This window comes from Phoxinus phoxinus, assembly GCF_949152265.1.
Source record: "Phoxinus phoxinus genome assembly, chromosome: 20".
Lineage (NCBI taxonomy): Eukaryota > Metazoa > Chordata > Actinopteri > Cypriniformes > Leuciscidae > Phoxinus > Phoxinus phoxinus.
In genome coordinates this window covers 29355696-29380038 of record NC_136895.1, presented here as the reverse complement: position 1 = coordinate 29380038, position 24343 = coordinate 29355696, and the positions used below count along the sequence as shown (strand labels likewise).

Below are 24343 nucleotides of genomic sequence, written 5' to 3'. Positions count from 1 at the left end.
ACGCATGCTTTACATGGGCCGTCCTACACCATGTTAAGTCAATGGGAAACTTTGGGCCGCTCCTGCCCCCCAGGGGTGCAACTTTTACCCCATTGTGAGGTATGTTCTTACAGAGCCTGCCAGCCTCTTCAAATGTGGTAAATTTCACATTTCTACGAAATCCTCGCTCTGAGCTATGACTCGTCAAAGTTTGACGCAATGTTAAGTCTATGGGATTTTTCGTCGACTTTTTCGCCCCTGGGGCGACCACCGCACCCCCGATCGCTTATAAAAGTAATAGCACACGATTCCCGAATAGGCCGCACGTTTTGACACCTCATTCAGGGGTGTGTGACAAACGGTCCAGGAGGAGTAGCGCGCCAAACTTTTGTGTGGAAGAATAAAAAGAACTAGAACGTACATTTCCAGAAGAAAATGTGAATGGTGCTTGCAGTGGCAAAAAACACGACCCGGTTGCTAGAGTGTGGTACATGATTGCATACGAGCAAACAACCATGTCTGTACGATGTTCTGCTGCTGAGATATGGCTTATTCATGTTGTTCGGTTGGTTGCTAGGGTGTTCTGGGTGGTTGCTAGGGTGTTTTGGGTGGTTGCTAGGCCGTTGCTAGGCGGTTGCTAGGGTGTTCTGGGTGGTTGCTAGGCGGTTGCTAGGGTGTTCTGGTTGGTTGCTAGGGCGTTGCTAGGCAGTTGCTAGGGTGTTCATGGTGGTTGCTAGGTGGTTGCTAGGGTGTTCTGGGTGGTTGCTAGGGTGTTGCTAGGCAGTTGCTAGGGTGTTCTGGGTGGTCGCTAGGCGGTTGCTAGGGTATTCTGGGTGGTTGCTAGGGTGTTGCTAGGCAGTTGCTAGGGTGTTCTGGGTGGTTACTTGGGCGTTGCTAGGCAGTTGCTAGGGTATTCTGGGTGGTTGCTAGGGCGTTGCTAAGCAGTTGCTAGGGTATTTTTGTGGTTGCTAGGGCGTTGCTAGGCAGTTGCTAGGGTATTCCGGGTAGTTGCTATGGTGTTACTAGGTTGTTGGTAGTTGTCACAGATGGTTACTATGGAGTTTGTAGCATTGTCTTGGCATGATTTAGCACTTAGCTAATCAAAATTAGCATGTAGCTATTCACTGCTAGCATGTGTAGCATGTAGCAAGTCCTGTTTGCTAGCATGAGTCAAAAGAGCCAACCCCCATCTCTATACGATGTTCTGATGCAGAGATATACGCCTTGCAAAACGGTTGCTAGGGTAATCTGTTTGGTTGCTAGGGAGTGTCTTGGCATTTGCCAATCATGAAGCTCCAAAGTCAGTGTGAATGTATAAACCAACCCCCATCTCTATACGATGTTTTGATGCAGAGATATAGGTCTTGCAAAATGGTTGCTAGGGTACTCTCTTTTGTTGCTAGGGAGTGGCTTGGCAGCGCCAATCATGAAACTCCAAAGGCTGCTTGTCAGTATGAATGATATAAACCAACTCCCACGTCTCTGTGACATTCAGAATTTAAGATATCCCTCTTTGGATTTTGGTTGCTTAGGTGCACGACAATGGTTGCTAGGGAGGGGCTAGAATGTGTTGAGGTGATTGGGGATTGGCTGTTTGCTGCCCCGAGTCAAACGAGCCCACCCTCATGTTTCTATGACACTTCTATCCTGAGATATCCCTTTGATGTCTTTCAATGGAAGTCTATGGAGCTTGTTGCTAAGGAGCTCTAAATGGTTGCTAGGGCGTCGCTTGAAAGCTTCACAATGATCCTGAGAGACTGATTGGTCGTCTGAGTAAAATGAGCCCGCCCCCTTGTCTCTATGACACTGTGATCCAGAGTTATGTTCAATACAAATGCGGTTTCTATGGTGTAGGACAGCCCATTTCATGGGCTGTCCTACACCATAGTACGTGAATGGGGCAACTTTGGGCCGGTCCTGCCCCCCAGCGGTGCAACTTTTACCCCATTGTGTGGTATGTTGTTACAGAGCCTACCAGCCTCTTCAAATGTGATCCAGAGTTATGTTCAATAGAATATCGCTTACTATGGTGTAGGACAGCCCATTTCATGGGCTGTCCTACACCATAGTACTTCATTGGGGCAACTTTGGGCCCCTCCTGCCCCCCAGGGGTGCAACTTTTACCCCATTGTGTGCTATGTTGTTACAGAGCCTACCAGCCTCTTCAAATGTGATCCAGAGTTATGTTCAATAGAATATCGCTTACTATGGTGTAGGACAGCCCATTTCATGGGCTGTCCTACACCATAGTACTTCATTGGGGCAACTTTGGGCCCCTCCTGCCCCCCAGGGGTGCAACTTTTACCCCATTGTGTGGTATGTTCTTACAGAGATGCCAGTCTCTTTAAATGTGCCAAATTACACGTTTCTGCGACATCCTTGCTCTGAGCTATGAGTCTGTGAATTTTGGTTGCTAAGGTGCTCGACAATGGTTGCTAGGGAGGGGCTAGGAAGTGTTGATGTGATTCATGATTGGCTGTTTGCTGCCCTGAGTCAAACGAGACCACACTCATGTTTTTATGACTCTTCTATCCAGAGATATCCATTTGATCTCTTTCAATGGAAGTCTATGGAACTTGTTGCTAAGGTGCTCTAAATGGTTGCTAGGGGCGTGGCCTGATAGCTTCACAATGACCCTGAGAGACTGATTGGTCGTCTGAGTAAAATGAGCCCGCCCCCTTGTCTCTATGACACTGTGATCCAGAGTTATGTTCAATACAAAATCGCTTACTCTCTCTCTCTCTCCATTTCATGGGCCGTCCTACACCATGTTAAGTCAATGGGAAACTTTCGGGCGCTCCTGCCCCCCAGGGGTGCAACTTTTACCCCATTGTGAGGTATATTCTTACAGAGCCTGCCAACCTCTCCAAATGTGGTAAATTTCACATTTCTGCAAAATCCTCGCTCTGAGCTATGAGGCGTCAAAGTTTGACGCAATGTTAAGTCTATGGGATTTTTCGGCGACTTTTTCGCCCCTGGGGCGAACACCGCACCCCCGATCGCTTATAAAAGTCATAGCACACCATTCCCGAATAGGCCGCACGTTTTGACACCTCATTCATGGGTCTGTGACAAAAACTGCGGGAGGAGTAGCGCGTCAAAAAAACGGCGGAATAAAAAGAAGAATAATAAGTATGACGGATAACAATAATGATGCCTTGCTAAAGCAAGCACCATTAATAACTAGAATGTACATTTCCAGAAGAAAATGTGAATGGTGCTTGCAGTGGCAAAAAACACGACCCGGTTGCTAGGGTGAGATACATGATTGCGTACGAGCCAACAACCATGTCTGTACGATGTTCTGCAGCTGAGATATGGCTTATTCATGTTGTCCGGGTGGTTGCTAGGGTGTTTTGGATGGTTGCTAGGCAGTTGCTAGGGTGTTCTGGATGGTTGCTAGGCAGTTGCTAGGGTGTTATGGGCGGATGCTAGGCATTTGCTACGCGGTTGCTAAGGTGTTCTGGGTGGTTGCTAGGTGGTTGCTAGGGTGTTCTGGGTGGTTGCTAGGGTGTTCTGGGTGGTTGCTAGGCAGTTGCTATGGTATTCTGGGTAGTTGCTATGGTGTTACTAGGTGGTTGGAAGTTGTCACAGATGGTTACTATGGTGTTTGTAGCATTTTATTGGCATGATTTAGCACTTAACTAATCAATATTAGCATGTAGCTATTCACTGCTAGCATGTGTAGCATGTAGCAAGTCCTGTTTGCTAGCATGAGTCAAAAGAGCCAACCCCCATCTCTATACGATGTTCTGATGCAGAGATATACGCCATGCAAAACGGTTGCTAGGGTAATCTGTTTGGTTGCTAGGGAGTGTCTTGGCATTTGCCAATCATGAAGCTCCAAAGTCAGTGTGAATGTATAAACCAACCCCCATCTTTATACGATGTTTTGATGCAGAGATATAGGTCTTGCAAAATGGTTGCTAGGGTACTCTCTTTTGTTGCTAGGGAGTGGCTTGACAGCTGCCAATCATGAAACTCCAAAGGCTGCTTGTCAGTATGAATGATATAAACCAACTCCCACGTCTCTGTGACATTCAGAATGGAAGATATCCCTCTTTGGATTTTGGTTGCTAAGGTGCTCGACAATGGTTGCTAGGGAGGGGTTAGGATGTGTTGAGGTGATTGGGGATTGGCTGTTTTCTGCCCCGAGTCAAACGAGCCAACCTTCATGTTTCTATGACACTTCTATCCAGAGATATCCATTTGATGTCTTTCAATGGAAGTCTATGGATTTTGTTGCTAAGGTGCTCTAAATGGTTGCTAGGGCGTGGCTTGATAGCTTCACAGTGATCCTGAGAGACTGATTGGTTGTCTGAGTAAAATGAGCCCGCCCCCTTGTCTCTATGACACTGTGATCCAGAGTTATGTTCAATACAAATGCGGTTTCTATGGTGTAGGACAGCCCATTTCATGGGCTGTCCTACACCATAGTACTTCATTGGGGCAACTTTGGGCCCCTCCTGCCCCCCAGGGGTGCAACTTTTACCCCATTGTGTGGTATGTTGTTACAGAGCCTACCAGCCTCTTCAAATGTGATCCAGAGTTATGTTCAATAGAATATCGCTTACTATGGTGTAGGACAGCCCATTTCATGGGCTGTCCTACACCATAGTACTTCATTGGGGCAACTTTGGGCCCCTCCTGCCCCCCAGGGGTGCAACTTTTACCCCATTGTGTGGTATGTTCTTACAGAGCCTGCCAGTCTCTTTAAATGTGCCAAATTACACGTTTCTGCGAAATCCTTGCTCTGAGCTATGAGTCTGTGAATTTTGGTTGCTAAGCTGCTCGACAATGGTTGCTAGGGGCGTGGCTTGATAGCTTCACAATGATCCTGAGAGACTGATTGGTCGTCTGAGTAAAATGAGCCTGCCCCCTTGTCTCTATGACACTGTGATCCAGAGTTATGTTCAATACAAATGCGGTTTCTATGGTGTAGGACAGCCCATTTCATGGGCTGTCCTACACCATAGTACGTGAATAGGGCAACTTCGGGCCGGTCCTGCCCCCCAGGGGTGCAACTTTTACCCCATTGTGTGGTATGTTGTTACAGAGCCTACCAGCCTCTTCAAATGTGATCCAGAGTTATGTTCAATAGAATATCGCTTACTATGGTGTAGGACAGCCCATTTCATGGGCTGTCCTACACCATAGTACTTCATTGGGGCAACTTTGGGGCCCTCCAGCCCCCCAGGGGTGCAACTTTTACCCCATTGTGTGGTATGTTCTTACAGAGCCTGCCAGTCTCTTTAAATGTGCCAAATTACACGTTTCTGCGACATCCTTGCTCTGAGCTATGAGTCTGTGAATTTTGGTTGCTAAGCTGCTCGACAATGGTTGCTAGGGGCGTGGCTTGATAGCTTCACAATGATCCTGAGATGCTGATTGGTCTTCTGAGTAAAATGAGCCCGCCCCCTTGTCTCTATGACACTGTGATCCAGAGCTATGTTCAATACAAAATCCCTATGCAATTTACCATAGTAGGAAAAACGCATGCTTTACATGGGCCGTCCTACACCATGTTAAGTCAATGGGAAACTTTGGGCCACTCCTGCCCCCCAGGGGTGCAACTTTTACCCCATTGTGAGGTATGTTCTTACAGAGCCTGCCAGCCTCTTCAAATGTGGTAAATTTCACATTTCTACGAAATCCTCGCTCTGAGCTATGACTCGTCAAAGTTTGACGCAATGTTAAGTCTATGGGATTTTTCGTCGACTTTTTCGCCCCTGGGGCGACCACCGCACCCCCGATCGCTTATAAAAGTAATAGCACACGATTCCCGAATAGGCCGCACGTTTTGACACCTCATTCAGGGGTGTGTGACAAACGGTCCAGGAGGAGTAGCGCGCCAAACTTTTGTGTGGAAGAATAAAAAGAACTAGAACGTACATTTCCAGAAGAAAATGTGAATGGTGCTTGCAGTGGCAAAACTCACCACTCGGTTGCTAGAGTGTGGTACATGATTGCATACGAGCCAACAACCATGTCTGTACGATGTTCTGCTGCTGAGATATGGCTTATTCATGTTGTTCGGTTGGTTGGTAGGGTGTTATGGGTGGTTACTAGGTTGTTTTGGGTGGTTGCTAGGCAGTTGCTAGGGTGTTCTAGGTGGTTGCTAGGCAGTTGCTAGGGTGTTCTGGGTGGTTGCTAGCCGGTTGCTAGGGTGTTCTGGGTGGTTGCTAGGCAGTTGCTAGGGTGTTCTGGGTGGTTGCTAGGCGGTTGCTAGGGTGTTCTGGGTGGTTGCTAGGCGGTTGCTAGGAAGTTCTGGGTGGTTGCTAGGTGGTTGCTAGGGTGTATTGGGTGGTTGCTAGGCGGTTGCTAGGGTGTTCTGGGTGGTTGCTAGGCGGTTGCTAGGGTGTTCTGGGTGGTTGCTAGGCGGTTGCTAGGGTGTATTGGGTGGTTGCTAGGCGGTTGCTAGGGTGTTCTGGGTGGTTGCTAGGCGGTTGCTAGGTGGTTGCTAGGGTGTTCTGGGTGGTTGCTAGGCGGTTGCTAGGCGGTTGCTAGGGTGTTCTGGTTGGTTGTTAGGCGGTTGCTAGAGTGTTCTGGGTGGTTGCTAGGCGGTTGCTAGGGTGTTCTGGGTGTTTGCTAGGCGGTTGCTAGGTGGTTGCTAGGCGGTTGCTAGGGTGTTCTGGGTGGTTGCTAGGCAGTTGCTAGGGTATTCTGGGTAGTTGCTATGGTGTTACTTGGTGGTTGGTAGTTGTCACAGATGGTTACTATGGTGTTTGTAGCATTTTATTGGCATGATTTAGCACTTAGCTAATCAATATTAGCATGTAGCTATTCACTGCTAGCATGTGTAGCATGTAGCAAGTCCTGTTTGCTAGCATGAGTCAAAAGAGCCAACCCCCATCTCTATACGATGTTCTGATGCAGAGATATACGCCTTGCAAAACGGTTGCTAGGGTAATCTGTTTGGTTGCTAAGGAGTGTCTTGGCATTTGCCAATCATGAAGCTCCAAAGTCAGTGTGAATGTATAAACCAACCCCCATCTCTATACGATGTTTTGATGCAGAGATATAGGTCTTGCAAAATGGTTGCTAGGGTACTCTGTTTTGTTGCTAGGGAGTGGCTTGGCAGCTGCCAATCATGAAACTCCAAAGGCTGTTTGTCAGTGTGAATGATATAAACCAACTCCTACGTCTCCATGACATTCAGAATGGAAGATATCCCTCTTTGGATTTTGGTTGCTAAGGTACTCGACAATGGTTGCTAGGGAGGGGCTAGGATGTGTTGAGGTGATTGGGGATTGGCTGTTTGCTGCCCCGAGTCAAACGAGCCCACCCTCATGTTTCTATGACACTTCTATCCTGAGATATCCCTTTGATGTCTTTCAATGGAAGTCTATGGAGCTTGTTGCTAAGGAGCTCTAAATGGTTGCTAGGGCGTGGCTTGAAAGCTTCACAATGATCCTGCGAGACTGATTGGTCGTCTGAGTAAAATGAGCCCGCCCCCTTGTCTCTATGACACTGTGATCCAGAGTTATGTTCATTACAAATGCGGTTTCTATGGTGTAGGACAGCCCATGAAGGGCTGTCCTACACCATAGTACGTGAATGGGGCAACTTTGGGCCCCTCCTGCCCCCCAGGGGTGCAACTTTTACCCCATTGTGTGGTATGTTGTTGCAGAGCCTACCAGCCTCTTCAAATGTGATCCAGAGTTATGTTCAATAGAATATCGCTTACTATGGTGTAGGACAGCCCATTTCATGGGCTGTCCTACACCATAGTACTTCATTGGGGCAACTTTGGGCCCCTCCTGCCCCCCAGGGGTGCAACTTTTACCCCATTGTGTGGTATGTTCTTACAGAGCCTGCCAGTCTCTTTAAATGTGCCAAATTACACGTTTCTGCGACATCCTTGCTCTGAGCTATGAGTCTGTGAATTTTGGTTGCTAAGGTGCTCGACAATGGTTGCTAGGGAGGGGCTAGGAAGTGTTGATGTGATTCACGATTGGCTGTTTGCTGCCCCGAGTCAAACGAGCCCACCCTCATGTTTCTATGACTCTTCTATCCAGAGATATCCATTTGATCTCTTTCAATGGAAGTCTATGGAACTTGTTGCTAAGGTGCTCTAAATGGTTGCTAGGGGCGTGGCCTGATAGCTTCACAATGATCCTGAGAGACTGATTGGTCGTCTGAGTAAAATGAGCCCGCCCCCTTGTCTCTATGACACTGTGATCCAGAGTTATGTTCAATACAAAATCGCTTACTATGGTGTAGGACGGCCCATTTCATGGGCCGTCCTATGCCATAGACAATGAATGGGAAAACTTTGGGCCGCTCCTGCCCCCCAGGGGTGCAACTTTTACCCCTTTGTGAGGTATATTCTTAAAGAGCCTGCCAGCCTCTACAAATGTCGTAAATTTCACATTTCTACGAAATCCTCGCTCTGAGCTATGAGGCGTTTTACGTTTTTTTCAATGTAAGTCAATGCGTTTTTTTTCGCTGCTATTTCGCCCGTCGGGCGAACATCGTACGCCGGATCGCTTATAAAAGTCATAGCACACCATTCCCAAATAGGCCGCACGTTTTGACACCTCATTCATGGGTCTGTGACAAAAACTGCGGGAGGAGTAGCGAGACGAAAAAAAAGTGGAAGAAGAAGAAGAAGAATAATAAGTATGAGCAATAACAATAATGATGCCTTGCTAAAGCAAGCACCATTAATAACTAGAACGTACATTTCCAGAAGAAAATGTGAATGGTGCTTGCAGTGGCAAAACTCACCACTCGGTTGCTAGAGTGTGGTACATGATTGCATACGAGCCAACAACCATGTCTGTACGATGTTCTGCTGCTGAGATATGGCTTATTCATGTTTTGGGTTGGTTGCTAGGGTGTTCTGGGTGGTTACTAGGGTGTTTTGGGTGGTTGCTAGGCAGTTGCTAGGGTGTTCTAGGTGGTTACTAGGCAGTTGCTAGGGTGTTCTGGGTGGTTGCTAGGCGGTTGCTAGGGTGTTCTGGGTGGTTGCTAGGCAGTTGCTAGGGTGTTCTGGGTGGTTGCTAGGGAGTTCTGAGGTATTTTGGGTGGTTGCTAGGGTGTTGCTAGGGAGTTCTAAGGTATTTTGGGTGGTTGCTACGGTGTTACTAGGGAGTTCTGAGGTATTTTGGGTGGTTGCTAGGGAGTTATGAGGTATTTTGGGTGGTTGCTATGGTGTTGCTAGGGAGTTCTAAGGTATTTTGGGTGGTTGCTAGGGTGTTATGGGTGGTTCCTAGGGTGTTTTAAGGTGTTTTGGGTGGTTGCTATGGTGTTGCTAGGGAGTTCTAAGGTATTTTGGGTAGTTGCTAGGGTGTTGCTAGGGAGTTCTAAGGTATTTTGAGTGGTTGTGTTATTAAACGAGTGCATTATAATGAGTGCACGAGGCCTGCGGCCTCGTGCCTATAGCCTATGGTTGCTTGGGTGCTGTAACTGGTTGCTATGGTGTTACTAGGTGGTTGGTAGTTTTCACAGATGGTTACTATGGGGTTAGGGCTAAGGTTAGGCACGAGGCCTGCGGCCTCGTGCCTACGAGTGAGTTTTTATAGAGTATTTAAAATCTCTATTAAACGAGTGCATTATAATGAGTGCACGAGGCCTGCGGCCTCGTGCCTATAGCTTATGGTTGCTAGGGTGCTGTAACTGGTTGCTATGGTGTGGCTATGAAGATTTTAGGCCATTACTTATTGGCTGCTGGATAATATAAATCCTCTGAGGGAGAGAGAGGGGGAGACATGCAGGGGTGTCAGGCCCTTTGTGTCTGTGTGTGTGAAAAATGACAGTTGGGATTTGAATTTCTGAAAATTCCGCAATGTTAAGTCAATGGGACTTTTTTGGCCGCTTTTTCGTCCGCTGTGCGAACATCGTACACCCGATCGCTTAGAAAAGATATAGCACACCTCTCCTCAATGAGCCGGTCGTTTTGACACCTCACTCAGGGGTCTGTGACAAACGGTGCGGGGCGAGTTTCGCGCCAAACTTTTGTGTGGAATAATAATAAGAAGAACTAGAACGTACATTTCCAGAAGAAAATGTGAATGGTGCTTGCAGTGGCAAAAAACACGACCCGGTTGCTAGAGTGTGGTACATGATTGCATACGAGCAAACAACCATGTCTGTACGATGTTCTGCTGCTGAGATATGGCTTATTCATGTTGTTCGGTTGGTTGCTAGGGTGTTCTGGGTGGTTGCTAGGGTGTTTTGGGTGGTTGCTAGGCCGTTGCTAGGCGGTTGCTAGGGTGTTCTGGGTGGTTGCTAGGCGGTTGCTAGGGTGTTCTGGTTGGTTGCTAGGGCGTTGCTAGGCAGTTGCTAGGGTGTTCATGGTGGTTGCTAGGTGGTTGCTAGGGTGTTCTGGGTGGTTGCTAGGGTGTTGCTAGGCAGTTGCTAGGGTGTTCTGGGTGGTCGCTAGGCGGTTGCTAGGGTATTCTGGGTGGTTGCTAGGGTGTTGCTAGGCAGTTGCTAGGGTGTTCTGGGTGGTTACTTGGGCGTTGCTAGGCAGTTGCTAGGGTATTCTGGGTGGTTGCTAGGGCGTTGCTAAGCAGTTGCTAGGGTATTTTTGTGGTTGCTAGGGCGTTGCTAGGCAGTTGCTAGGGTATTCCGGGTAGTTGCTATGGTGTTACTAGGTTGTTGGTAGTTGTCACAGATGGTTACTATGGAGTTTGTAGCATTGTCTTGGCATGATTTAGCACTTAGCTAATCAAAATTAGCATGTAGCTATTCACTGCTAGCATGTGTAGCATGTAGCAAGTCCTGTTTGCTAGCATGAGTCAAAAGAGCCAACCCCCATCTCTATACGATGTTCTGATGCAGAGATATACGCCTTGCAAAACGGTTGCTAGGGTAATCTGTTTGGTTGCTAGGGAGTGTCTTGGCATTTGCCAATCATGAAGCTCCAAAGTCAGTGTGAATGTATAAACCAACCCCCATCTCTATACGATGTTTTGATGCAGAGATATAGGTCTTGCAAAATGGTTGCTAGGGTACTCTCTTTTGTTGCTAGGGAGTGGCTTGGCAGCGCCAATCATGAAACTCCAAAGGCTGCTTGTCAGTATGAATGATATAAACCAACTCCCACGTCTCTGTGACATTCAGAATTTAAGATATCCCTCTTTGGATTTTGGTTGCTTAGGTGCACGACAATGGTTGCTAGGGAGGGGCTAGAATGTGTTGAGGTGATTGGGGATTGGCTGTTTGCTGCCCCGAGTCAAACGAGCCCACCCTCATGTTTCTATGACACTTCTATCCTGAGATATCCCTTTGATGTCTTTCAATGGAAGTCTATGGAGCTTGTTGCTAAGGAGCTCTAAATGGTTGCTAGGGCGTCGCTTGAAAGCTTCACAATGATCCTGAGAGACTGATTGGTCGTCTGAGTAAAATGAGCCCGCCCCCTTGTCTCTATGACACTGTGATCCAGAGTTATGTTCAATACAAATGCGGTTTCTATGGTGTAGGACAGCCCATTTCATGGGCTGTCCTACACCATAGTACGTGAATGGGGCAACTTTGGGCCGGTCCTGCCCCCCAGCGGTGCAACTTTTACCCCATTGTGTGGTATGTTGTTACAGAGCCTACCAGCCTCTTCAAATGTGATCCAGAGTTATGTTCAATAGAATATCGCTTACTATGGTGTAGGACAGCCCATTTCATGGGCTGTCCTACACCATAGTACTTCATTGGGGCAACTTTGGGCCCCTCCTGCCCCCCAGGGGTGCAACTTTTACCCCATTGTGTGCTATGTTGTTACAGAGCCTACCAGCCTCTTCAAATGTGATCCAGAGTTATGTTCAATAGAATATCGCTTACTATGGTGTAGGACAGCCCATTTCATGGGCTGTCCTACACCATAGTACTTCATTGGGGCAACTTTGGGCCCCTCCTGCCCCCCAGGGGTGCAACTTTTACCCCATTGTGTGGTATGTTCTTACAGAGATGCCAGTCTCTTTAAATGTGCCAAATTACACGTTTCTGCGACATCCTTGCTCTGAGCTATGAGTCTGTGAATTTTGGTTGCTAAGGTGCTCGACAATGGTTGCTAGGGAGGGGCTAGGAAGTGTTGATGTGATTCATGATTGGCTGTTTGCTGCCCTGAGTCAAACGAGACCACACTCATGTTTTTATGACTCTTCTATCCAGAGATATCCATTTGATCTCTTTCAATGGAAGTCTATGGAACTTGTTGCTAAGGTGCTCTAAATGGTTGCTAGGGGCGTGGCCTGATAGCTTCACAATGACCCTGAGAGACTGATTGGTCGTCTGAGTAAAATGAGCCCGCCCCCTTGTCTCTATGACACTGTGATCCAGAGTTATGTTCAATACAAAATCGCTTACTCTCTCTCTCTCTCCATTTCATGGGCCGTCCTACACCATGTTAAGTCAATGGGAAACTTTCGGGCGCTCCTGCCCCCCAGGGGTGCAACTTTTACCCCATTGTGAGGTATATTCTTACAGAGCCTGCCAACCTCTCCAAATGTGGTAAATTTCACATTTCTGCAAAATCCTCGCTCTGAGCTATGAGGCGTCAAAGTTTGACGCAATGTTAAGTCTATGGGATTTTTCGGCGACTTTTTCGCCCCTGGGGCGAACACCGCACCCCCGATCGCTTATAAAAGTCATAGCACACCATTCCCGAATAGGCCGCACGTTTTGACACCTCATTCATGGGTCTGTGACAAAAACTGCGGGAGGAGTAGCGCGTCAAAAAAACGGCGGAATAAAAAGAAGAATAATAAGTATGACGGATAACAATAATGATGCCTTGCTAAAGCAAGCACCATTAACTAGAACGTACATTTCCAGAAGAAAATGTGAATGGTGCTTGCAGTGGCAAAAAACACGACCCGGTTGCTAGAGTGTGGTACATGATTGCATACGAGCCAACAACCATATCTGTAAGATGTTCTGCTGCTGAGATATGGCTTATTCATGTTGTTCGGTTGGTTGCTAGGGTGTTCTGGGTGGTTGCTAGGTGGTTTCTAGGGTATTCTGGGTGGTTGCTAGGTGGTTGCTAGGGTGTTCTGGATGGTTGCTAGGCGGTTGCTAGGGTGTTCTGGGTGGTTGCTAGGCGGTTGCTAGGGTGTATTGGGTGGTTGCTAGGCGGTTGCTAGGGTGTTCTGGGTGGTTGTTAGGTGGTTGCTAGGGTGTTCAGGGTGGTTGCTAAGGTATTTTTGGTGGTTGCTATGGTGTTACTAGGTGGTTGGTAGTTTTCACAGATGGTTACTATGGGGTTAGGGCTAAGGTTAGGCACTCGGCCGCAGAGTATTTAAAATCTCTATTAAACGAGTGCATTATAATGAGTGCACGAGGCCTGCGGCCTCGTGCCTATGAGTGAGTTTTTATAGAGTATTTAAAATCTCTATTAAACGAGTGCATTATAATGAGTGCACGAGGCCTGCGGCCTCGTGCCTATAGCCTATGGTTGCTAGGGTGCTGTAACTGGTTGCTATGGTGTGGCTATGAATATTTTAGGCCATTCTAGGTGGTTGCTAGGTGGTTACTAGGCAGTTGCTAGGGTGTTCTGGGTGGTTGCTAGGCGGTTGCTAGGCAGTTGCTAGGGACTTCAGGGTGGTTGCTAGGGCTCCACAGATGGTTACTATGGGGTTAGGGCTAAGGTTAGAGTTTTTATAGAGTATTTAAAATCTCTATTAAACGAGTGCATTATAATGAGTGCACGAGGCCTGCGGCCTCGTGCCTATAGCCTATGGTTGCTAGGGTGCTGTAACTGGTTGCTATGGTGTGGCTATGAAGATTTTAGGCCATTACTTATTGGCTGCTGGATAATATAAATCCTCTGAGGGAGAGAGAGGGGGAGACATGCAGGGGTGTCAGCCCCTTTGTGTCTGTGTGTGTGAAAAATGACAGTTGGGATTTGAATTTCTGAAAATTCCGCAATGTTAAGTCAATGGGACTTTTTTGGCCGCTTTTTCGTCCGCTGTGCGAACATCGTACACCCGATCGCTTAGAAAAGATATAGCACACCTCTCCTCAATGAGCCGGTCGATTTGACACCTCACTCAGGGGTCTGTGACAAACGGTGCGGGGCGAGTTTCGCGCCGAACTTTTGTGTGGAAGAATAATAATTATTATAAGTATGGAGGAGAACACTAATGTTGCTTTGCCTATAGGCAAGCACCATTAACTAGAACGTACATTTCCAGAAGAAAATGTGAATGGTGCTTGCAGTGGCAAAAAACACGACCCGGTTGCTAGGGTGAGATACATGATTGCGTACGAGCCAACAACCATGTCTGTACGATGTTCTGCTGCTGAGATATGGCTTATTCATGTTGTCCGGGTGGTTGCTAGGGTGTTCTGGATGGTTGCTAGGCAGTTGCTAGGGTGTTCTGGATGGTTGCTAGGCAGTTGCTAGGGTGTTATGGGCGGTTGCTAGGCGGTTGCTAGGGTGTTCTGGGTGGTTGCTAGGCGGTTGCTAGGATGTTCTGGGTGGTTGCTAGGGGGTTCTGGGTGGTTGCTAGGGTGTTCTGGGTGGTTGCTAGGCGGTTGCTAGGATGTTCTGGGTGGTTGCTAGGGGGTTCTGGGTGGTTGCTAGGGAGTTCTGGGTGGTTGCTAGGCGGTTGCTAGGTGGTTGCTAGGGTGTTCTGGGTGGTTGCTAGGCGGTTGCTAGGTGGTTGCTAGGGTGTTCTGGGTGGTTGCTAGGCAGTTGCTAGGGTGTTCTGGGTGGTTGCTAGGCTTTTGCTAGGCGGTTGCTAGGGTGTTCTGGGTGGTTGCTAGGTGGTTGCTAGGGTATTCTGGGTGGTTGCTAGGTGGTTGCTAGGGTATTCTGGGTGGTTGCTAGGGTGTTGCTAGGCAGTTGCTAGGGTGTTCTGGATGGTTGCTAGGCAGTTGCTAGGGTATTTTTTGTGGTCGCTAGGGCGTTGTTAGGCAGTTGCTAGGGTATTCTGGGTAGTTGCTATGGTGTTACTAGGTGGTTGGTAGTTGTCACAGATGGTTACTATGGTGTTTGTAGCATTTTCTTGGCATGATTTAGCACTTAGCTAATCAAAATTAGCATGTAGCTAATCACTGCTAGCATGTGTAGCATGTAGCAAGTCCTGTTTGCTAGCATGAGTCAAAAGAGCCAACCCCCATCTCTATACGATGTTCTGATGCAGAGATATACGCCTTGCAAAACGGTTGCTAGGGTACTCTCTTTTGTTGCTAGGGAGTGGCTTGGCAGCTGCCAATCATGAAACTCCAAAGGCTACTTGTCAGTATGAATGATATAAACCAACTCCCACATCTCTGTGACATTCAGAATGGAAGATATCCCTGTCTGGATTTTGGTTGCTAAGGTGCTCGACAATGGTTGCTAGGGAGGGGCTAGGAAGTGTTGAGGTGATTGGGGATTGGCTGTTTGCTGCCCCAAGTCAAACGAGCCAACCCTCGTGTTTCTATGACACTTATATCCTGAGATATCCCTTTGATGTCTTTCAATGGAAGTCTATGGAGCTTGTTGCTAAGGAGCTCTAAATGGTTGCTAGGGCGTGGCTTGAAAGCTTCACAATGATCCTGAGAGACTGATTGGTCGTCTGAGTAAAATGAGCCCGCCCCCTTGTTTCTATGACACTGTGATCCAGAGTTATGTTCAATACAAATGCGGTTTCTATGGTGTAGGACAGCCCATTTCATGGGCTGTCCTACACCATAGTACGTGAATGGGGCTACTTTGGGCCGGTCCTGCCCCCCAGGGGTGCAACTTTTACCCCATTGTGTGGTATGTTGTTACAGAGCCTACCAGCCTCTTCAAATGTGATCCAGAGTTATGTTCAATAGAATATCGCTTACTATGGTGTAGGACAGCCCATTTCATGGGCTGTCCTACACCATAGTACTTCATTGGGGCAACTTTGGGCCCCTCCTGCCCCCCAGGGGTGCAACTTTTACCCCATTGTGTGGTATGTTCTTACAGAGCCTGCCAGTCTCTTTAAATGTGCCAAATTACACGTTTCTGCGACATCCTTGCTCTGAGCTATGAGTCTGTGAATTTTGGTTGCTAAGGTGCTCGACAATGGTTGCTAGGGAGGGGCTAGGAAGTGTTGATGTGATTCATGATTGGCTGTTTGCTGCCCCGAGTCAAACGAGACCACCCTCATGTTTCTATGACTCTTCTATCCAGAGATATCCATTTGATCTCTTTCAATGGAAGTCTATGGAACTTGTTGCTAAGGTGCTCTAAATGGTTGCTAGGGGCGTGGCCTGATAGCTTCACAATGATCCGGAGAGACTGATTGGTCGTCTGAGTAAAATGAGCCCGCCCCCTTGTCTCTATGACACTGTGATCCAGAGTTATGTTCAATACAAAATCGCTTACTCTCTCTCTCTCTCCATTTCATGGGCCGTCCTACACCATGTTAAGTCAATAGGAAAAGTTTGGGCCGCTCCTGCCCCCCAGGGGTGCAACTTTTACCCCATTGTGAGGTATGTTCTTACAGAGCCTGCCAGCCTCTCCAAATGTGGTAAATTTCACATTTCTACGAAATCCCAACTCTGAGCTATGACTCGTCAAAGTTTGACGTAATGTTAAGTCTATGCGTTTTTTCGTCGACTTTTTCGCCCCTGGGGCGACCACCGCACCCCCGATCGCTTATAAAAGTCATAGCACACCATTCCCGAATAGGCCGCACGTTTTGACACCTCATTCAGGGGTCTGTGACAAAAGCTGCGGGAGGAGTAGCGCGTCAAAAAAGCGGCGGAATAAAAAGAATAAAAAAAAGAATAATAAGTATGAGCAATAACACTAATGTGCTTTGCCTATAGGCAAGCACCATTAATAATAAGTATGACGGATAACAATAATGATGCCTTGCTAAAGCAAGCACCATTAATAAGTATGAGCAATAACACTAATGTTGCTTTGCCTATAGGCAAGCACCATTAATAATAAGTATGACGGATAACAATAATGATGCCTTGCTAAAGCAAGCACCATTAATAAGTATGAGCAATAACAATAATGATGCCTTGCTAAAGCAAGCACCATTAATAACTAAACAAAAACCATGTGTCATCTAATTCAATTGCAAAATAATATTTAAACAAATAAGTATTTATGAACGATTATATTTTATGTATAAACTGTAAATGTTAATATTTATTTTCCAAAAAAAAAAAAAAAAAAAAAACTTTGCTGTGTGGGGACTCTTATTTTGAAGTAATACGACTTTGCCCCACTATGACTCAGTGTTTCCCCTGGAGATCTGCTAGCTCCTCCTGATGGACTGTGAGGATCTTTAGGAGTGATTAACTCTGCTACGGTCGTCTACAGGAGGAACTGGAAAGGTTTGTTGGTCAATAGGAAGGTTTTATGGATCTATGATGAGGTTTATTTGCTCTCACCGACACAGTTCTTGCCGTCCGGCGTCAGGTTATACCCGTCCAGACACAAACACCTGAAGGAGCCCATGCTGTTGATGCACTGGCCGTTCCTGCACACCTGACTGGAGTGAACACTGCACTCGTCGACATCTGTCAATCACACACACCTGTCAGATCTCAGATACCTCCGCTTTCATCATTACACACAGTTATTACAATCAAACATGAATGATGATCAATACTGTGCAACTTCATGTTCATTAACATCCAAAATAATATCCAACATGAAATTATCTTCGGCATTTACATTGCACATTTTTTTTGCTCATACACAGCATTTAGCATAATATCTCATATTTCAAAATCCTACATTTTTGGATTTTGCTTCTTAATTGATTGCATATACTAATTAGACAGGGTTAATAACAAAATATATTCTCTCGTTGGCGTTTTAAAGGGCATTTTCATTTATTTCAAAAGCAAGAACATTTATTATTATTTAATACAATAAATGCAAAAATATTTTTTCTCTTCAGACATTCTGTCTTAAAATAAATGCACATGCATTCTGCCTTTTTTAGTAAATATTTTGTGAGAAAAAATAATATATATATATATATACAGTATAATAGATGTATGCAAAAAATATTTTCTCATTGGCATTTTAAAGTGCATTTTAGGTAAAAAAATGCAGAAATAGTAGATTTAATAAAATAAAAGCAAAATTATATTATATCTTTGCCATTTTAATGGGTATTTTATCTTAAGAAAAGGGAAAAAGCATGAGCATTTATTATATTAAATCTTTTGTAAAATATATTTAATAGAATAAATGCAATGTGATTTTTGTGATTGGTGTGAATTTTTGTGATTTTTGTGATTGCGTGACTCACCCATGCAGTCGTTGTTGTGCGTGAGCTCGAATCCGGGGAAGCACAGGCAGTTGTACGAGCCCACGGTGTTCTTACACGTGCCGTTTCCACACGGCTGCCGGTCACACTCGTCGATATCTGCCGGACACAATGACATCACAGTCAGGATCCGCGTCGGAGCGCTTCCCGCGGGAGAACATGCGGACGCTCACTCACCCATGCACATGGTCTGGTCCGGCGTGGTCTTGAAGCCGTTGTGGCACAGACAGCGGAAGCTGCCCTGAGTGTCGATGCACTCCCCGTGACTGCAGACGTTCGGGATCTCCTGACACTCGTTGCGGTCTGAGGAACAGGCATTCATATTTACAACTTTTACATTTTCAGTTTCAGTTTTAGTCATTTCATTATGCACTTTTGTCAGTTTATTATTTTTTCGGTAGGCGTTGGTTCCGGAAGTATTTTTTCTAAAATATTGAAGTATTTTGAGAGCGTTGACTCAATTACGTCATTCGCAGTGCTACACAGAAGTGGGCGGAGCTTAAGAGATTTTTTGGCATGTGTTGTTTTTTTTACTCTGATTGGTGGAATTTTCTGAACAGCATTATGGGTAATGTAGCTTTTCACCACGCATTCCGCTGTTGTACACGATTATTTTAAAACTAAGTTGAAATAATGAAGGCTAAAATAAACAAGACTTGTGACAGTTTTTGTTCATTGAAATAAAGCTGAAATAAAATATAAATATAAGATGAAAAACCCTGGCAACTAATTGAAATAAAATAAGTTAAAATTACTAAAATGGAAATAAATTAAAGCTAAATTTAAATATAAAAAAAGTACAAAAGAATAAAATGAGAAAAACTCAAATTAAAAGGTAAAAAAATAAATACTATAATAGTTTTACAAAGATATCAAATATATATTAAAAGTTATATTTTAGTAGTGCTATTTTACACTTTACAATACAGATGCCGCAACATAACACCTGCACATACAGTTAAACGAAGAGTTTTGCGAGAAAAATTGTACACATAAGTGCAGCAACAATTTAATAAATTATAACAGCTTAAATTATTTTATTTAGTTTTATTTTTAATTTTGCCGCATTTTATTATGACACTATCTAGCGCATTCTGTTAAGGCGCATTTTACAATGGTGCATTCTAAAATTACACATTCTAGTGCATTCTATAATGGTGCATTCTAAAATTACACATTCTAGTGCATTCTATAATGGTGCATTCTAAAAAGACATTCTAGCGCATTCTATTACGGGCATTCTATAATGGTGCATTCTAAAATTACACATTCTAGTGCATTCTATAATGGTGCATTCTAAAATTACACATTCTAGTGCATTCTATAATGGTGCATTCTAAAAAGACATTCTAGTGCATTCTATTACGGCGCATTATGGTGCATTCTAATATAGTGCATTCTATAATGGTCCTTTCTAGCGCATTCAATTACGGCGCATTTTATAACGGTGCATTCTGCCACATTCTATAATGGCATATTCTAGAGCATTCTTTTACGGCGCATTATGGTGCATTTTATAACGTTGGATTCTGGCGCATTCAATTATGGTGCATTCTAAAATGACACATTCTAATGCATTCTATTATGGAACATTCTGGTGCATTCTATTATGGAACATTTGATAACAGAGTATTCTGGTGAATTCTATAATGGTGAATTGTGATCAAAACTGCAGAAACAGTTAAGTAAATTATGACTGCTTAAATAATTCTATTATGGCGCATTCTATAACGGTGCATTCTATTATGACACATTCCAGTTCTAAATTCCCCTCTGGATTTTGAATGTTTCTATTGGTGAAAGCTGGAGCCTCACCCACACACGCTCCGCTGGGCGACAGCTTGAATCCGGCTGAACACTCGCAGCGGTAGCTCCCGGGGATGTTGATGCAGTTAGCGTTGCGCTGGCACAGGTTGTCGCCGCTATTGCACTCGTCGATATCTGTGGTGGGAAAAGTCCAGAAGGCGTAAGTCAAGAAATGGAGAACAATCTTCGGTGAAAATGCGTCAGGAGCGCCGTTACCTTCACATATGAGCAGGATGTTGTTGTAGCTGAAGCCCATGGGACACTCGCAGCGGAAGCTCCCGATCTGGTTGATGCACACGCCGTTAGCGCAGATGCCCGAGATCTCGCGACACTCATCGATATCTGACGGAGGAAAAGTTTGTGTGATCAGGAGTGCGTTTCCCGTACAACGACGTAACTCGCTGTTTAACTCTCATAGTACGATGCATCGTTGAAGAAATCAACTAGCGAGTCACGACTGTTTCCCGAAACCGTACTGTCGCAAAGTGGTCGTTCAACCACGTTGGTTAATGATGTCATGCACGTAAAAACTACTTTTAATTAATCTGTTTGAGATCAAATTAATGCTAGATGTTTTGCTATAAATTACAGACATGTCATCTGAGGACTATTTCTAATTTTTCTCAGTTATTTTGCTTATTTCCAGATTCAATCATAGACTCGTTCTTGCGTACTAGAGCTCGTTCACACATGCACACTCTTCAAAAACTACACTTTAAATCTCTTGACAAACTACAAGACGTAAGTGACTTTGTATGCGTTCAAAATAAAAGATATAGATTGTACTGAATGTAAGCCTGCTTATTTGGCTCAAGATAAGGATATTAAGTTTACGTGTCATAAAAACTATAAACTCTGCTTCTAACCACAGGTCGAGATCTGTCGCTCACACAAACAACTCTGCGATGCTGTTTGCGAATGTTCGTTGTAACGATGGTTTCGGGAAACACTGACTCGTTGAACTGCTGATAGCGACATAACTTGTGATAGTTAGCTAACGATGGTTTTGGGAAACACACTCCTGTTGGGTTCATGCAGAGTTTTATGCTGTTGAAATGTGAGGTTCAGGTCGAACTCACTCACCAATGGGTTTTCCAGTCTGAATGTCGATGATGAAACCAGGAGCCTGATTCCCACACAGAAGCTGGTACTCGGCTACAGGAGACAGAAACACACAGATCCGAGTGAATATTGAAACTCTAGCAGGTTCAGGTATATCTTCCGTTGAGAGACACTCACTGGTGGCCGGGGTCGGACAGGCCTCACACGGTCTGTTCCAGGCTTTGCCCACGTTATACGAGCAACAGCACATCTTCTTGGTCATGTTGAAGGATAGCTCGTTCTCGCAGGTGTCGTTGAAGTTGCGATAGCACACGCTTTTCCTCATATCTGCACATCCAGGGCATGCAAAATGATACACAAAATGACTCCAAAGGCCCCAGATTACAGGGATAGTTCACCCAAAAATGAAGATTAGCCCATGACTTACTCACCCTGAAGTCATCCTTGGTGTATATGACTTTCTTCTTTCAGACGAATACAATCTGAGTTATATTAAAACATATCCTGGCTCTTACTAGCTTTATAATGGCAGTGAATGGCCGTTTCTGTTTTGAAGTCCATCAAAGTTAATCTATTCAACGGAGCAGTGTGGAGCACTTTTATGATGGACAGATGCACTTTTATGATGGACAGATGCACTTTTATGATGGACAGATGCACTTTTATGATGGATAGATGCACTTTTATGATGGATAGATGCACTTTTATGATGGATAGATGCGCTTTTATGATGGATAGATGCACTTTTATGATGGATAGATGCGCTTTTATGATGGATAGATGCACTTTTATGATGGATAGATGCACTTTTATGATGGATAGATGCACTTTTATGATGGATAGATGCACTTTTATGATGGATAGATGCACTTTTATGATGGATGGATGCACTTTTATGATGGACAGATGCACTTTTATGATGGACAGATGCACTTTTATGATGGATAGATGCACTTTTATGATGGATAGATGCACTTTTATGATGGATAGATGCACTTTTATGATGGATAGATGCACTTTTATGATGGATAGATGCACTTTTATGATGGATAGATGCGCTTTTATGATGGATAGATGCACTTTTATGATGGATAGATGCGCTTTTATGATGGATAGATGCACTTTTATGATGGATAGATGCACTTTTATGATGGATAGATGCACTTTTATGATGGATAGATGCACTTTTATGATGGATGGATGCACTTATGATGGATGGATGCGCTTTTATGATGGATATATGCGCTTTTATGATGGATATATGCGCTTTTATGATGGATGGATGCACTTTTATGATGGATAGATGCGCTTTTATGATGGATGGATGCACTTTTATGATGGATAGATGCGCTTTTATGATGGATGGATGCACTTTTATGATGGATAGATGCACTTTTATGATGGATAGATGCACTTTTATGATGGATAGATGCACTTTTATGATGGATGGATGCACTTTTATGATGGATATATGCGCTTTTATGATGGATGGATGCACTTATGATGGATGGATGCACTTTTATGATGGATATATGCGCTTTTATGATGGATGGATGCACTTATGATGGATGGATGCACTTTTATGATGGATGGATATATGCGCTTTTATGATGGATGGATGCACTTATGATGGATGGATGCACTTTTATGATGGATGGATGCACTTTTATGATGGACAGATGCACTTTTATGGACTTCAAAACAGAAACAGTCATTCACTGCCATTATAAAATTTGGAGTCAGGACATTTTTTTATATAACTCAGATTGTATTCGTCTGAAAGAAGAAAGTCATATACACCTAGGATGACTTGAGGGCGAGTAAATCATGGGCTAACTTACATTTTTGGGTGAACTATCCAGAACACTAGATGGCGAGGTCTTACCCATGCAGTTGTTTCCTCCGTTGACCTGCATGTATTCGGGTGGACAGACGCAGGTGTAGTTTCCCAGCGTGTTGTAGCAAGTTCCCGGGCCGCAGATGCCGATGTGCGCCGTACATTCGTCAATATCTGTGTGAGAATTTAAAAGAAATGAATTAGGGTTACTAAACATGAACATGAATGGATGTAAATGTCAGTTTTCAGCAGCTGAAATGACCTTCACAGATGCGCGTCTCCTCGTTGAGGTAGTATCCGCCGGGACACTCGCACTGGAAGCTGCCGAAGGTGTTGACACAGTTTCCCCCCTGACACAGGCCGGGCAGCTCCTGGCACTCGTCTATGTCTGATGTGGGACAGAGAGAGAGAGACATTAGCACAACCCCCCCAGGCTTCATCCCGCTGCCCGCGGCCCGATCCACACTTACCCTCCAGGATGACCGTGATGGGGTTCGGCCGGAAGCCTTCTCCTCCGGGACACAGGGTTTTGTACTCGGCTGTGAGGAGACAGAATTCATCAGTTTGCTCACGGCACAAAGACTTTGTTTGGGGTTTTCCACTATCATGTGTTTTTAAATGGTTTATATAGAGTATAGATTACATATTTAAGTGTGTATATTAGAGATGTAACGACTAATAACTGGTATTGGCCGATTAAAGCAATTTTTTTCATTATGGACCGAATGTTTAAAAACAGCCGATGATCAGTGCCGATTATATCCTGTCAATCAAAACGGTGCGGAAAAACGTGTCCAACTGCAACTCACGCTGTGTGTGAAAAAAATCTCTCTTGTGTTGAATTGAGGGCAAGTTAACATGACAATAACGCTTTAAAACTGTTTAAAACAGCGATTTTAACATTATAGTGTACCAAATGAGAGGTTTCCGGTATAGTTTGCAGCAATATTTGGGAGAGATTTTTTTTTTTCTTAAGAAATATCTAACTATCGGCATCGGCCGATGTCATTCTGAATAATCGGCTATCGGTATCAGAGGAGAAATTTTGTATCGGTGCATCTCTAGTGTATATATGACAGCAGTGTGTGTGTATGACAGCAGTGAGTGTGTCCGTACAGGTGTTGATGGGAGGGCAGAGTGTGTGTATATCTGACAGCAGTGTGTGTGTGTATGACACAGTGATGCGCGGGTCAATGTATAAACAACCCCGCACCCGACCAACGTTTTCAACTAACTCGCCCGCAACACGGACCGCAAAAACAAACAAAAAAATATTGTACCCGACCCGTTTCCTGACCCGTATTTTTTAAAGTAGCTAGTAAATGCTCATAGTAGCGTCATTGGGCCATAGACGTAGGAATAGGGGTGCGGGTGCAGCATTTTTCTGAATGCTGTATGATATCGCCTAGTGTTATGTAATAAAGGCTTGATTTATTCATTTATTTCGTTTCATTTTCTT

General features: G+C 44.9%; 1 protein-coding gene across 1 annotated transcript in view; it reads right to left on the bottom strand.

Moving 5' to 3' along the window:
* Positions 1-24343, bottom strand: part of fbn2b (fibrillin 2b) — a gene marked incomplete at its 5' end in the record, with an annotated part of 115593 nt that overhangs the window by 35277 nt on the left and 55973 nt on the right. Inside the window, 10 exons of the mRNA XM_079593048.1 lie at positions 17290-17418; positions 18162-18278; positions 18357-18482; positions 19995-20120; positions 20202-20327; positions 21069-21140; positions 21225-21374; positions 22933-23058; positions 23147-23272; positions 23355-23423. Coding sequence (XP_079449174.1) covers positions 17290-17418; positions 18162-18278; positions 18357-18482; positions 19995-20120; positions 20202-20327; positions 21069-21140; positions 21225-21374; positions 22933-23058; positions 23147-23272; positions 23355-23423 — 1167 coding nt within the window. The remainder of the gene's footprint in view (positions 1-17289; positions 17419-18161; positions 18279-18356; positions 18483-19994; positions 20121-20201; positions 20328-21068; positions 21141-21224; positions 21375-22932; positions 23059-23146; positions 23273-23354; positions 23424-24343) is intronic.